Source organism: Cherax quadricarinatus, chromosome 44 (assembly GCF_038502225.1).
Source record: "Cherax quadricarinatus isolate ZL_2023a chromosome 44, ASM3850222v1, whole genome shotgun sequence".
Taxonomy (NCBI): domain Eukaryota; kingdom Metazoa; phylum Arthropoda; class Malacostraca; order Decapoda; family Parastacidae; genus Cherax; species Cherax quadricarinatus.
Genome location: NC_091335.1, coordinates 31,345,362 through 31,361,373, shown reverse-complemented (window position 1 = coordinate 31,361,373; position 16,012 = coordinate 31,345,362). Strand labels below are relative to the sequence as shown.

The 16,012-nt window shown below is 44.2% G+C and overlaps 1 protein-coding gene across 1 annotated transcript in view; it reads right to left on the bottom strand.

Annotated features, from left to right (window-relative positions):
• LOC138853978 (venom protease-like) overlaps positions 1-11,762 on the bottom strand; it is a 170,066-nt gene extending 158,304 nt beyond the window's left edge. Inside the window, exon 1 of the mRNA XM_070094223.1 lies at positions 11,620-11,762. Coding sequence (XP_069950324.1) covers positions 11,620-11,698 — 79 coding nt within the window. The 5' untranslated portion in view covers positions 11,699-11,762. The remainder of the gene's footprint in view (positions 1-11,619) is intronic.
• Between the last annotated feature and the right edge of the window lie 4,250 nt (positions 11,763-16,012).

Genomic DNA, 16,012 nt, shown 5'->3' with positions numbered 1-16,012 from the left:
TTGGTGTACACTTGGTGGTAGTGTACACATGTTGGTGTACACTTGGTGGTAGTGTACTCATGTTCGTGTACACTTGGTGGTAGTGTACACATGTTGGTGTACACTTGGTGGTAGTGTGCATATGTTGGTGTATACTTGGTGGTAGTGTACATATGTTGGTGTACACTTGGTGGTAGTGTACACATATAGATGTACACTTCGTGGTAGTGTACACATGTTGGTGTACACTTGGTGATAGTGTACACATGTTGGTGTACACTTGGTGGTAGTGTACACATGTTGGTGTACACTTGGTGTACACTTGTCAGTGTTCACCTTCTCTTCGTCTAATATTGTTCTCGACTCTACATCGAATAACTTGAAACGATTAGGTCGCATTTTTTTGTATACTAAGGTATTTGTAGTTGCCGGGGATCGAGTCTTAGCTCCTGGCCCCTCCTCTATGTTGTCCGCCACAGGTTTCATTTTCTTCTGGCTGCGAGAACCTTATACGTATTCATAAAGTTGTGTATATATTCTGCCTCCACTATATTACTCTCCAGATTCTTCCATTTCTTAAATCCACCACTGAAGAAATACTTCCTAACATCCCTGTGATTCATATGAGCTTTCAACTTCCAGTTGTGACACCTTGTTGCTGTGTCCCATCTCCGGAACATTCTGTCCATATCCACCTTGTCAATTCCTCTCAGTATAAACCATACCACGGGTGGGGATAGAACCCGCGATCAGAGAGTCTCAAAACTCCACACCGTCGCGTTAGCCACTGGACTTGAGCTAGAGTTCGTCACGGCCACGCTAGCTGGAGATTCGTCTGTAAAAACTTGCATTTGTGGTCACAGTGTTGCCTGTGCTAACCTTCCTATGGTGTAGAAATTTATCTAGTTGGACGAATCTTATTGTGGCTAGCTGGTCCAGTGGCTAACGCGACGGTCTGGAGTTTTGAGACTCTGATCGCGGGTTCTAACCCCGCCGTTGGTATGGTTTGTTTGCAGTTTTCTCAGTATTTTATACGTCGTTATCACGTCCCCACTTATCCTTCCTGTCCTCCAGTGTCATCAGGTTGATTTCCCATTTTTTTTTTTACACAGGGTTTGACAAGGTTAAGGATCGCTAGCATTGTTGACTAGCTATTTACAGGTTAAGGATTCTCAACTTCATTGGTAAGCTAAGAGCTCTTACCTACATAAGCTCATTTGAAAGCATTTTTATTGTTATGAGACATACAATTGGGAACAGGATGAAGTTGGAGCCATCTGTGGGCCAGCATTTTCATTTGATCAACTGACTTTATCTCGTTGACATCATTATGCTGTTCCATACTCGAGTCATCCTGGGTATATATGATCTCAGATGGAGTGATGTCCTGGAGAAGGGTACAGCCACAGTGAAGTTTTTGCTTTCTGCCCGTCTTGTGGCATAAAAGCTTGTTTCTCGCTGTCCTCGAAGTGGATCCAAGTGTGGTACTTTGACAATATTGGCCTTGTACATAACAGTAAGGCCACCCACATCCCTCCTGTGTTGAAGGCTCTGCTGAAATTACAGGTCTATCCAAGATGGGTCCAGGCGAGAGATGAGATGTCTTGCTCTGTTATCTACTCTGTCAAGCAGTCGCAGATGAGAGGGAGGGGGGCAGGCAAACCAAGAAAGTGGAGCATACTCAAGGTGTGAGCGTACTTGTGCCTCGTACAGAATCTTGCAACCCCTACTGTCAAGCAGATGCGAGATACGGCGAAGTGCTGTAAGCTTCCTGCCTGCTTTGTTTGCAAGATTTGCAACATGGTTCTTCATGGTTAGTTTGGAGTCAAATTTCACCCCAAGGATATCAACTTCTTCTCCAGGTGCCAACACCCTCCAATTCATCCTTACTACTGCACCAGCATTATCATCTCACTCTCTCTCTCTCTCTCGTATAACCTAACTGTTAGCTCCGGGAGTAGTCTTGTTCCAAACCTTTGCTCTTTCTCTAATTTCTTGACATTCTTGCCAAGATGTGGGTTCCATACTGGTGCTGCATACTGCAATATGAACCTGACGTTTACGTTGCACAGTGTCTTGAATGATTCCTTACTCTGGTGTCGAAACGCTATTCTTAGGTTTCGGAGGCGCACATATACGTATTGCAGCAGTTATTTGCTCGATGTGTGTGTGTGTACTCATCTAATTGTACTCACCAAATTGTGGTTGCAGGGGTCGAGACACAGCTCCTGGCCCCGCCTCTTCACTGATTGCTACTAGGTCCTCTCTCTCTCTGCTTCCAGAGCTTTGTTATACCTCGTCTTAAAGCTATGTATGGTTCCTGCCTCCACTACATCACTTGTTAGGCTATTCCACTTCATGACGACTCTATGACTGAAGAAATACTTCCTAACATCCCTATGACTCGTCTGAGTCTTCAGCTTCCAATTGTGACCCCTTGTTTCTGTGTCCCTTCTCTGGAACAACCTGTTTCTGTCTACCTTATCTATTCCACACAGTATTTTGTATGTCGTTATCACGTCTCCCCTAACCCGCCTGTCTTCCAATGTCGTCAGTCCGATTTCCCTCAACCTTTCTTCGTAGGACATACCCCTGAGCTCCAGAACTTGCCTTGTTGCAAATCTTTGCACTTTCTCTAATTTCTTGACGTGCTTGACCAGGTGTGGGTTCCAAACTGGAGCTGCATACTCCAGTATGGGCCTGATGTACACAGTGTACAGTGTCTTGAACGATTCCTTACTAAGGTATCGGAACGCTATTCTCAGGTTCGCCAGGCGCCCGTATGCTGCAGCAGTTATCTGGTTGATGTGTGCCTCCGGAGACATGCTCGTTGTTATACTCACTCCAAGATCTTTCTCCTTGAGAGAGGTTTGCAGTCCTTGGCCACCTAGTCTATACTCTGTCTGCAGTCTTCTTTACCCTTCTCCAAACTTCATGACTTTGCACTTGGCTGGGTTGAATTTAAGAAGCCAGTTGCTGGATCAGGTGTCCAGCCTGTCCAGGTCTCTTTGAAGTCCTGCCTGGTCCTCATCTGATTTAATTCTCCTCATTAACTTCACATCTGCGATCAGGGACACTTCTGAGTCTAACCCTTCCATCATGTCGTTCACATATACCAGAAATAGTACTGGTCCTAGGACCGACCCCTGTGGGACCCCACTCGGCACAGGTGCCCACTGTGATACCTCATCCTGTACCATGACTCGTTGTTGCTTCCCTGTCAGGTATTCTCTGATCCATTTCAGTGCCCTTCCTGTTATACGTGCCTGATCCTCTAGTTTCTGCACTAGTCTCTTGTGAGGTACTGTGTCGAATGCCTTCTTGCAGTACAAGAAAATGCAATCAACCCACCCCTCTCTCTCGTGTCGCACTTCTGTAACTTTATCATAGAACTCCAGAAGGTTTGTGACACAGGATTTGCCTTCCATGAATCCGTGCCGGTTATCGTTCATAATCTTGTTCCGTTCCAGGTGCTCCACCACTCTCCTGATAATCTTCTCCATGACTTTGCATACTATACAGGTCAGTGATACTGGTCTGTAATTTAGTGCCTCTTTTCTGTCTCCTTTTTTAAAAATGGGAACTACATTTGCGTCTTCCATACCTCATGTAGTTGCCCAGTTTCAAGGGATGTGTTGAAGATTGTGGTTAATGGCACACACAGTATATCTGCTCCCTCCCTGAGGACCCACGGGGAGATCTTGTCTGGTCCCATTTCCTATGAGGTATCAAGGTCACTTAGCAGCTTCTTCACATCTTCCTCAGTTGTGTGCACATCGTCCAGCACCTGTTGGTCTATTTCCTGTTGGTGTCCCCCTCTGTCCTGTCTTCCCAGAGTCCTTCCTGTCTCCACTGTGAATATTTCCTTAAATCTCCTGTTGAGCTCCTCTCATTCCTCTTGATCGTTTTTTGTGAGTTCCCCACCTTCTTTCCTCAGCCTGATCACCTGATCTTTGACTGTCGTCTTTTTCCTATTGTGACTAAACAGCAGTTTCGGGTCAGACTTGGCTTTCGATGCTACGCCATTTTCGTACTGTCGCTGGGCCTCCCTCCTTATCTGTGCATACTAGTTCCTGGCTCTTCGACTGATCTTGTTTTCCTGGGTCCTTTGCTTTCTATACTTCTTCCATTCTCTAATGCACTTAGTTTTTGCCTCCCTGCAACTTTGGGTAAAGCAAGGACTCGCTTTGGTCATCCCATTGTTTCTGTTGCCCTTGGGAACAAATCTTTCCTCTGCCTCCTTGCATATTGTTGTTACATACTCCATCACTTTATTTACTGTCTTTCCTACCATTTCTCTGTCCCACTGCACCTCCCGCAGTGTAGTCTCCTCTTTTATAGTTTGGCTTTTTCCATTCGACTCCTGTTACCCTCTCCACCTGTAACTCTACTATGTAATCAAAACTCAGGACCACGTGGTCACTAGCTCCGAGGGGCCTCTCATATGTGATGTCATCAATATCTGAGCTACTCAGGGTGAACACAAGGTCCAGTCATGCTGGGTCATCCTCCCCTCGCTCTCTGGTAGTGTCCCTGATGTGTTGAAGCATGAGGTTTTCCAGTACCACATCCATCATCTTGGCTCTTCATGTTTCGGGGCCCCCATGAGGCTCCAGGTTTTCCCAATCGATCTCCCTGTGAGTGTGTGTGTGTGTGTGTGTGTGTGTGTGTGTGTGTGTGTGTGTGTGTGTGTGTGTGTCATAATCTTGTGATGTCACTGTTTTCACAACGAACACTTTTCTAAATACTTTCTATAACTCATTGTTGACTGTCATTCCAGTCTTATCACTTGGGATTTACTGGTGTCTTACCTATAATATAACTAACGTAGTTCCTATACAGACTAGACTTTCCCTGCCATATTATTTTAACAACTTTTCTGAACTTCGCTTCTCATGTAAGTTCCTTTCTGGCTCCTCTCTTCTTCCTTTTCTGCTGTTCTCAATTTTTTTATTAATTTTCATTCTCGGTAAAATCTACTATTTTCCTCTTTGTATTTCTGGGTTAATCATTGACTTATTTTTTTATGCCATGAATTTCTCACACTTTCTGGATAGGTACGCAATCATCTCTCTTCTTGTCTTTACTTTAAATTTCATTTCCCGATATCCTGAGGATGAAAAAAATTCTTGTAGGTCATTTCCATTAGTTTTAGACCTAGTGTTGTTGCAAACCTCCGCACTTTATTCACTTTACAAGATACATTGAAATTTTGCCTCTTAAACAACTAGTTTATTGTGCTCCCAATATCGTAGCGTGAAGACATATTGTGCACCCCATATCGTAGCGTGAAGACATATTGTGCACCCCATATCGTAGCGTGAAGACATATTGTGCACCCCATATCGTAGCGTGAAGACATATTGTGCACCCCATATCGTAGCGTGAAGACATATTGTGCACCCCATATCGTAGCGTGAAGACATATTGTGCACCCCATATCGTAGCGTGAAGACATATTGTGCACCCCATATCGTAGCGTGAAGACATATTGTGCACCCCATATCGTAGCGTGAAGACATATTGTGCACCCCATATCGTAGCGTGAAGACATATTGTGCACCCCATATCGTAGCGTGAAGACATATTGTGCACCCCATATCGTAGCGTGAAGACATATTGTGCACCCCATATCGTAGTGTGAAGACATATTGTGCACCCCATATCGTAGCGTGAAGACATATTGTGCACCCCATATCGTAGCGTGAAGACATATTGTGCACCCCATATCGTAGCGTGAAGACATATTGTGCACCCCATATCGTAGCGTGAAGACATATTGTGCACCCCATATCGTAGTGTGAAGACATATTGTGCACCCCATACCGTAGCGTGAAGACATATTGTGCACCCTATATCGTAGCGTGAAGACATATTGTGCACCCCATATCGTAGCGTGAAGACATATTGTGCACCCCATATCGTAGCGTGAAGACATATTGTGCACCCCATATCGTAGCGTGAAGACATATTGTGCACCCCATATCGTAGCGTGAAGACATATTGTGCACCCCATATCGTAGCGTGAAGACATATTGTGCACCCCATATCGTAGCGTGAAGACATATGGGCACACAAAAGATCTAGGAACTAGACCTTCAAAGTGTTAACAGGAATACATCTGGATTTATATCTACACTTCACTTATCTGTTACAAATTTAGGAAATTTAGGAAATTTTCTTAATATATCTAGTATATTATTTTCATCAGTAAGATATCTTGATATGTCACATAGGTTATTCCTCAATAAGTGGATAATTAAACACAGAGTTCAAGACAGTGACCATAAGCCTGACCACATTTGGTTTGAACCTCATCTGTGTATCTGTCCAACTGCCAGATAAGATAAGAGAGATAAGATTTCGTTCGGATTTTTAACCCCGGAGGGTTAGCCACCCAGGATAACCCAAGAAAGTTAGTGCGTCATCGAGGACTGTGTAACTTATTTCCATTGGGGTCCTTAATCTTGTCCCCCAGGATGCGACCCACACCAGTCGACTAACACCCAGGTACCTATTTGCTGCTAGGTGAACAGGACAATATGTGTAAGGAAACGTGTCGAAATGTTTCCACCCGCCGGGAATCGAACCCGGGCCCTCCGTGTGTGAATCGGGAGCTTTAGCCACCAGGCCACCTAAGCCTAAGCCTGGCCACTACAACATCAGTCAGTCTGTTTACATTGCAAGGTGTTTAATGAACGTAATTATCACATTATGTTATCAGAGTGGGTTACAGATCTACTCAGGCTTCTAATTCCATTCCAGTAACATTCAGTTCATTATTAACTTCTCGCCTAATATTGTTCCTAATGCAAGACACTGATAAACCAAAGTTATATTCTACATTATCTTTCAAGATACTTTTCTTGGGTAACATATATAGACAGTCTACAAGCCTGGTCCAACAACTGGCTCCTGCAAAGTTATAAAGATTGGAGAAGGTGAAAGAAAACCGCAGGCAGAGTACAGTCTGTGGGGGTTAAAGACTGCAATCCTCGCTCAAGGAAAAAGATACTGGGGTAAGTATAATACCGAGCACATCTAGGAATAGCGCATCAATACCTCAATTAGGAAGAGTTCAAGACTGTACACCGTGTACGTCAGGCCCATAATGGGGTATGCAGTTCCAGTTTGGTACCCCACACCTGGTCAAGCATGTCAAGAAATTAGAGAAAGTGCAAAGGTTTGCATGAAAACTTGTCCCGTAGTTAAGGAGGTTAAGAGGTTAAGGGAAATCTAATTAACAACACTTGATGACAGAAGTAATAGGACATGATAACAACTTATAAAATACTGAGAGGAACTGACAAAGTGGATAGGGACAGGATGTTTCAGAAATGGGACACAGCAACAAGGTGTCATAACTGGAAGTTGAATACTCAGATGAGTCACAGGGATGCTAAGAAGTATTTCTTTAATCATAGAGTTGTCGGTAAGTGAAATAGTCTGGAGAGCAGTATAGTTGAGGCAGGATCCATACATGGCTTTAAGAAAGGGTATAATAAAGCTCATATAGTAGGGAGAGAGTTGATCTAGTAGTGACCAGTGAAGAGGTGGGGCCAGGAGCTATGAATCGACCCATGCAACTACAATAAGGTGAGTACACACACACACATAAACACCCACCCCACCCCCCACTAAAACCCCCCATAGGCCCTCTGCCCCCACCCCCCACATCACAGGCCCCACCCCACAGCAACCCCCTATAGGCCCCACCAGGGCACCTGCTACCCTTAACCCACCATTTTCCTAGGATCACAGTTACAGAAAAGAAGTTGAAGGTTTGGTACATGAACGCGGATGGAATAACGAATAAATGTGAGGAGTGGCATGAAAGAATCAAGTAGATGTTCCCAGACATCATAGCAGTCACAGAAACAAAACTCACGGGGACCATAACAGATGCAATCTTCCCACCCAGATATCAGATCCTGAGAAAAGATAGAAGGAGCAGAGGGGGAGGAGGGGTTGCATTGCTAATTAAAAATCGGTGGAGTTATCAAGAAATGGAAGGAATGGACGAGACTGGAGAAAGGGATTATATAGTAGGTGCAGTTCAGTCTGGGGAACACAAGGTAGTCATTGCAGTGATGTATAACCCATCATAGAACTGCAAGTAAGTAAGTTTATTCAGGTATACACAAATACAGTTACGTAGAATTATCATACATAGCAGCACATGTGTAGAGAACCTAGGATAACCCAAAAAAGTCAGACAGAGTGACTTATTTCCACTGGGGTCCTTACTTGTTTCCACTGGGGCCAAGAGAGGAATGTGAGTGCAACAGAGGAATGGTGGACACACTAGCTGAGGTGGCAAGAAGAGCTCACTCGAGAAGAGTGAAGTTACTGGTTATGGGCGACTTCAACCACAGGGAGATTAACTGGGAAAATCTGGAGCCACATGGGGGTCCCAAAACATGGAGAACCAAGATGATGGATGTGGTACTGGAAAACCTCATGCACCGACATGTTAGGGACACTACCAGAGAGAGGGGGGAGGATGACCCAGCAACACTGGACCTTGTGTTCACCCTGAGTTGCTCAGACACTGAGGACATCACATATGAAAGGCCCCTTGGGAGCTAGTGACCACGTGGTTCTAAGCTTTGAATACATCATAGAGCTACAAGTGGAGAGGGTAACAGGAGTAGAAAAGGAAAAGCCAAATAATAAAAGAGGAGATCACACAGGTATGATGACCTTCCTGCAGGAGGTTCAGTGGGAAAGAGAGTTAGTAGCAAAGTCAGTAAACGAAATGATGGACTATGTGACAACAAAATGCAAGAAGGCAGAGGAAAGGTTTGTTCCCAAGGGTAACAGAAATAATGGGAAGAACAGTACGAGCCCTTGGTTAACCCGAAGGTATAGGAGGGCAAAAACTAAGTGCTCTAGAGAATGGAAAAAGTACAGAAGGCAAAGGACTCAGGAAAACAAAGGGATAAGTCGACGAGCCAGAAACGAGCATGCACAGATAAGGAGGGAGGCCCAGCGACAGTACGAAAACGACATAGCATCGAAAGTCAAGTCTGACCCGAAACTGCTTTACAGCCACATCAGGAGGAAGACAACAGTCAAGGACCAGGTAAATGCCAAATGCACAGTCATGATGATTGGGGAAGCGCAAAGAAAACCGCAGAGTATAGACTAGGCGGCGAAAGACTGCAAACCTTACTCAAGGAGAAAGATCTAAGGGAGAGTATAATACCAAGTACGTCGCTAGAAGCACACATTAACCAGATAACTGCTGAGGCATATGGGCGCCTGGCAAACCTGAGAATAGTGTTCCGGTACGTCATTAAGGGATCGTTCAAGACTTTATACACGGTGTACGTCAAGCCCATACTGGAGTATGCAGCACCAGTTTGGAACCCACACCTGGTCAAGCACGTCAAGAAATTAGAGAAAGTGCAAAGGTTTGCAACAAGGCTGGTTCCAGAGTTAAGGGAAATATCCTACGAAGAAAGGTTTAGGGAAATCGGCCAGACGACACTGGGGGACAGGAGGGTCAGGAGAGACATGTTAACGACATACAAAATACTGCATGGAATAGACAATGTGGAGAGAGACAGAATGTTCCAGCGATGGGACACACAAACAAGGGGTCACAATTGGAAACTGAAGACTCATATGAGTCAAAGGGATGTTAGGAAGTATATCTTCAGCCACAGAGTAGTAAGGAAGTGGAATAGTTTGGGAAGCGATGTAGTGGAGGCAGGAACACTATATAGCTTTAAGGCTAGGTATGATAAAGCTCATGGAGCAGGGAGAGGGAGGATCCAGTGGCAGTCAGTAAAGAGGCATTTCCAGGAGCTGAGTCTCGACCCCTGCAACTACATTTAGGTAAGTACACTCAGGGAGGCAAATATCTAAAAGTGCAAGAGCATAGAAGAAAGAAAGAATGCAAAGAACACCGGAAAATGTGGAAGGAGGATAGCAGGACACAAACATGTGTAAATAGAAAGGCTGGACGACACTTTGAGAAGAACAAAGAAAGATGAATTAGGCTAAAACTGCTATACAGCCAAATCACAGAAAGACAACTGGGAAGGACCAAGTGATAAGACTGAAAGTTGAAGGAAGGAGGGGAGCTCACGAAGATTGATCAGGATGTCTATGAGTAACTCGGAACACTGCCTGAGAGTCGAAAAGGTAGAATACTCCAACGAGTAGTGGACACTATATAGTACACAACGGGAGGAAAGGTGAAAATGCTGTTGAGTGTACTAAATACCTTTAATACACTCAATACAAATCTTAGACATACTTTAAAGACAGTAGAACTATATACAAAAGCTGAGGTAATCAGTCCCTCAGACTTAGAGTTGGTATGAAGAGCACCGTAGTTGTGAAGATTCTGGAGCACAGGCAAGGAGGCTGGTGCTATTCACTCCACGTCCAAGGCTGAGGGACTGATTACCTCATCTTTTGTATATAGTTCTACTGTCTTCAAATTATGTCCTAGAATTTGTATTGATAAAGCCACTGGATGGCGAAACGTCTTCAATAAAGATACCTAGATTTTGCACATGTGTCTTAATTTCATCTTGTCGGTATTGTATACCATTCTTGTATAACTCCAGGAAGATTTAATTGGAGAAGTGGCAGAAGCAGTTTAATATAGACAAATGCAAAGTTTTTAACATTGGACAAAAAAATAACCATGACACATAAACTAAATAATGTAGATCTCATTATTACTGATTGTGGAAATGATTTGGGAGTTCTGGTTATCAGTAATCTACAACCAAGACAACAGTGCGTAAGTGTTCACGTTGAAGCAAACAGAATCCGTAGCTTCATATCAAGAAGCATAAATAATAAGATTCCTCAGGTTGTTCTTCAACTCGATATATCCTTGGTTAGGCCTCATTTAGACTATGCTGCTCAATTCTGGCCACAGTATTACAGAATGGATATAAATGCACTGAAAAACGTACAAAGGAAGATGACAAAGTTGATCCCACGTATCAGAAATCTTCCCTATGAGGATAGACTGAGGCCCTGAATCTGCACTCTCTAGAAAGGCGTAGAATTAGGGAGGATATGAATAAGGTGTATAAATGGAAAACAGGAATAAATGAAGGGGATGTAAATAGCGTACTAAAAATATCTAGCCAAGACAGGACTCGCAGCAATGGTTTTAAGTTGGAAAAAATCAGATTCAGGAAGGATATAGGAAAGCACTGGTTTGGTAATAGAGTTGTGGATGAGTGGAACAAACTCCCGAGTACTGTCATAGAAGCTAAAACGTTGTGTAGTTTTAAAAATAGGTTGGATAAATACATGAGTGGGTGTGGGTGGGTGTGAGTTGAACCTGACTAGCTTGTGGTGATAGGTCTGATGACGTGCTCCTTCCTTATGTGGATGTGACCTGACCTGACTTGGTGGGGCATTGATTTGAGCCGGGAGGTGACTTGGACCTGCCTCACATGGGCCAGTTAGCCTCCTACAGTGTTCCTTCTTTCTTATGTTCTTATGACTCCGCTTAAGAACCCTTATGACGTGTTGGCCACTTGAGTGTTACACCTCAATCCTAGGTGTTGGTCACTTGAGTGTTACACCTCAATCGTAAGTGTTGCCCACTTGGGATTAGTACACTTTATCATTTATAAGTAAAGATTTGTAGTTTAAAATTACCTTGAGCAAGTGTGGTGGACAAAATTTTCATCACAACAATAGAAAGTGTCAGGGCTGAAACAGGTTTGAGGAGACACATGATGCTGCTGCTGCTGCTGCCTCTCTGCTTGCCCTCCACCAAGCAACTGGTATTCCCATCCAGTTCTGCTGGCTGGTGAAGATCATGTTCAGCCTGGCGTAACACTTGACTATGTAAAGTTAACAATTTCTCACTGGTAAGCATAATATTCATATGACTTATTCCATCAATTATTTCTTATATTTTGTTTAAGAAGTGACAGGATACAACAACTGAACTGCATAATAAAACTGTTGCCAGAAACTGCTGCAAGAAACTGCTGCAAGAAACTGCTGCAAGAAACTGTTGCCAGAAACTGCTGCCAGAAACTGCTGCCAGAAACTGCTGCCAGAAACTGCTGCCAGAAGCACTCTCAGGTGTGAGTCTGTGACGTTATCTTCTCTCACAATATTTTGATACACAAAAACCCAGGTGTTACTGTTTATACAGAATGAACGATTGATTTTGGTTTCCTGATTTTCATTAAATATTAAGAAAGTGTATGAGCATGTGAATATTGTATGTGTGAGTAACTACTCATAATTACAGCAACAATGTTATGTGTGAGTAACTACTCATAATTACAGCAACAATGTTATGTGTGAGTAACTACTCATAATTACAGCAACAATGTTATGTGTGAGTAACTACTCATAATTACAGCAACAATGTTATGTGTCAGTAACTACTCATAATTACAGCAACAATGTTATGTGTCAGTAACTACTCATAATTACAACAACAATGTTATGTGTCAGTAACTACTCATAATTACAACAACAATGTTATGTGTCAGTAACTACTCATAATTACAACAACAATGTTATGTGTGAGTAACTACTCATAATTACAACAACAATGTAGTTACAGTAACTACTCATAATTACAACAACAATGTAGTTACAGTAACTACTCATAATTACAACAACAATGTAGTTACAGTAACTACTCATAATTACAACAACAATGTTATGGCGGTGATGTCTCATCTATGGTTCTTAGCTTCTCATACAAGTTTATAATGATTGTGATCAAGTATATATTCACCCAAGTGTTTTTTTTTTTTTTTCTGTCAAGTATTCGGCTCCTGGCAACGTGTGTGTGTGAGTGTGTGTGTGTGTGTGTGTGTGTGTGTGTGTGTGTATGTGTATGTGTGTGTGTGTGTGTGTACTCACCTAGTTGTACTCACCTAGTTGAGGTTGCGGGGGTCGAGTCCGAGCTCCTGGCCCCGCCTCTTCACTGATCGCTACTAGGTCACTCTCCCTGAGCCGTGAGCTTTATCATACCTCTGCTTAAAGCTATGTATGGATCCTGCCTCCACTACATCGCTTCCCAAACTATTCCACTTACTGACTACTCTGTGGCTGAAGAAATACTTCCTAACATCCCTGTGATTCATCTGTGTCTTCAGCTTCCAACTGTGTCCCCTTGCTACTGTGTCCAATCTCTGGAACATCCTGTCTTTGTCCACCTTGTCAATTCCTCTCAGTATTTTGTGTGTGTGTGTGTGTGTGTACTCACCTAGTTGAGGTTGCAGGGGTCGAGTGTGTGTGTGTGTGTGTGTGTGTGTGTGTGTGTAATCACCTAATTGTGGTTGCAGGGGTCGATACTCAGCTCCTGGCCCCGCCTCTTCACTGATCGCTACTAGGTCCTCTCCCTCTCTGCTTCCTGAGCTTTGTCATACCTCTTCTTAAAACTATGTATGGTTCCTGCCTCTACTACTTCACTTGCTAGGCTATTCCACTTCCTGACGACTCTATGACTGAAGAAATACTTCGTAACGTCCCTGTGACTCGTCTGAGTCTTCAGCTTCCAGTTGTGACCCCTTGTTTCTGTGTCCCCTCTCTGGAACATCCTATCTCTGTCCACCCTGTCTATTCCCCGCAGTATCTTGTATGTCGTTATTATGTCTCCCCTGACCCTTCTGTCCTCCAGTGTCGTCAGTCCGATTTCTCTCAACCTTTCCTCGTACGACATTCCCCTGAGCTCTGGGACTAGCCTTGTTGCAAACCTTTGTACTTTCTCTAACTTTTTGACATGCTTGACCAGGTGTGGGTTCCAGACTGGTGCTGTATACTCCAGTATGGGCCTAACATACACAGTGTACAGTGGCTTGAACGATTCCTTATTAAGGTATCGGAACGCTATTCTCAGGTTTGCCAGGTGCCCGTATGCTGCAGCAGTTATTTGGTTGATGTGTGCCTCCAGTGACGTGCTCGGTGTTATGGTCACCCCAAGGTCTTTCTCCCTGAGTGAGGTCTGTAGTCTTTGTCCACCTAGCCTATAATCTGTCTGCGGTCTTCTTTGCCCCTCCCCAATCTTCGTGACTTTGCAATTGGCAAGGTTGAATTCGAGAAGCCAGTTTCTGGACCACATGTCCAGCCTGTCCAGGTCTCTTTGCAGTCCTGCCTCATCCTCATCCGATTTAATTCTTCTCATCAGCTTCACATCAGCTTCGAATAGGGACACTTCAGAGTCTATTCCTTCCATCACGTCGTTCGCATATATGAAAAATAGCACTGGTCCTAGAACTGACCCCTGTGGGACCCCGCTAGTCACAGGCGCCCACTGTGATACCTCTTCACGTACAATGACTCTTTGTTGCCTCCCTGTCAGGTATTCCCTGATCCATTACAGTGCCCTCCCTGTTATATGCGCCTGATCCTCCAGCTTCTGCACTTATCTCTTGTGGTGAACTGTGTCAAAGGCCTTCCTGCAGTCTAGGAAAACGCAATCAACCTACCCCTCTCTCTCGTGTCTTACTTCTGTTGCCTTGTCATAAAACTCCAGAAGGCTTGTGACACAGGATTTGCCTTCCATGAACCCATGCTGGTTTTCATTCATAATCTTGTTCCATTCCAGGTGTTCCACCACTCTCCTCCTGATAATCTTCTCCATGACTTTGCACACAATACATGTCAGAGACACAGGTCTGTAGTTTAGTGCCTCATTTCTGTTTCCTTTCTTAAATATGGGGACTACATTAACTGTCTTCCATTTCTCAGGTAGTTGCCCAGTTTCAAGGAATGTGTTGAAGATTGTGGTTAGGGGCACGCACAGCATCTCTGCTCCTTCTCTAAGGACCCATGGGGAGATGTTATCCGGTCCCATCGCCTTTGAGGTATCAAGGTCACTTAGCAGCTTCTGCACCTCCTCCTCTGTTGTTCGTATGTCATCCAACACTTGTTGGTATATTCCCTCTTGATGTTCCCTTCTGTGCTGTCTTCCCAGAGTCCTTCCTGTCTCTACTGTAAAAACTTCCTTAAATCTCCTGTTTAGCTCCTCACATACCTCCTGATCATTTCTTGTGAGTTCTCCACCTTCTGTCCTCAGTCTGATCACCTGGTCTTTGACTGTTGTCTTCCTCCTGATGTGGCTATTCAACAGTTTCTGATCAGTCTTGATTTTCGATGCTATGTTATTTTCATACTGTTGCTGGGCCTCCCTCCTTACCTGTGCATACTCGTTCCTGGCTCTGCGACTGATCTCACTATTTTCATGTGTTCTCTGCCTTCTGTACTTTTTCCATTTTCTGTTGCACTTTGTTTTTGCCTCCTTACACCGTCGGGTAAACCAGGGGCTCGTTCTGGTCTTCCCATTGTTTCTGTTGTCCATGGGAATAAATCTTTCCACTGCCTCCTTGCATTTTGTTGTTACATATTCCATCATTTCATTTACTGGCTTTCCTGCCAGTTATCTGTCCCACTGAACCTCTTGCAGGAAGTTCCTCAACTCTATGTAGTCCCCTCTTTTATAGTCTGGCTTTTCCCATTCAAATCATGTTACTCTCTCCACTTGCAACTCTACTATGTATTCAAAGCACAGAACCACGTGGTCACTAGCTCCTAGGGTACTCTCATACGTGATGTCCTCAATGTCTGAACTGTCCAGGGTGAACACAAGGTCCAATCTTTCTGGTTCATCCTCCCCTCTCACTCTCGTGGTGTCCTTAACATGTTGGTGCATGAGGTTTTCCAGCACCACATCCAACATCTTGGCTCTCCATGTTTCGGGACCCCCATGTGGCTCCAGGTTTTCCCAGTCAATCTCCCTGTGGTTGAAATCCCCCATAACCAGCAACTTTGCTCTGCTGGAGTGAGCACTTCTTGCCTCCTCAGCAAGTGTGTCCACCATTGCTCTGTTGCTCTCTTCATATTCCTCTCTTGGCCTCCGGCAGTTCTGTGGTGGATTATACATCACTGCAATGACCACTTTGTGCTCCCCAGACTGAAGTGTACCTACTATGTAGTCCCTTTCTCCTGTCTCGTCTATGCCTCCCATTTTCTCGAATTTCCATCGGTTTTTTTCGAGCACAGCAACCCCTCCTCCCCCTCT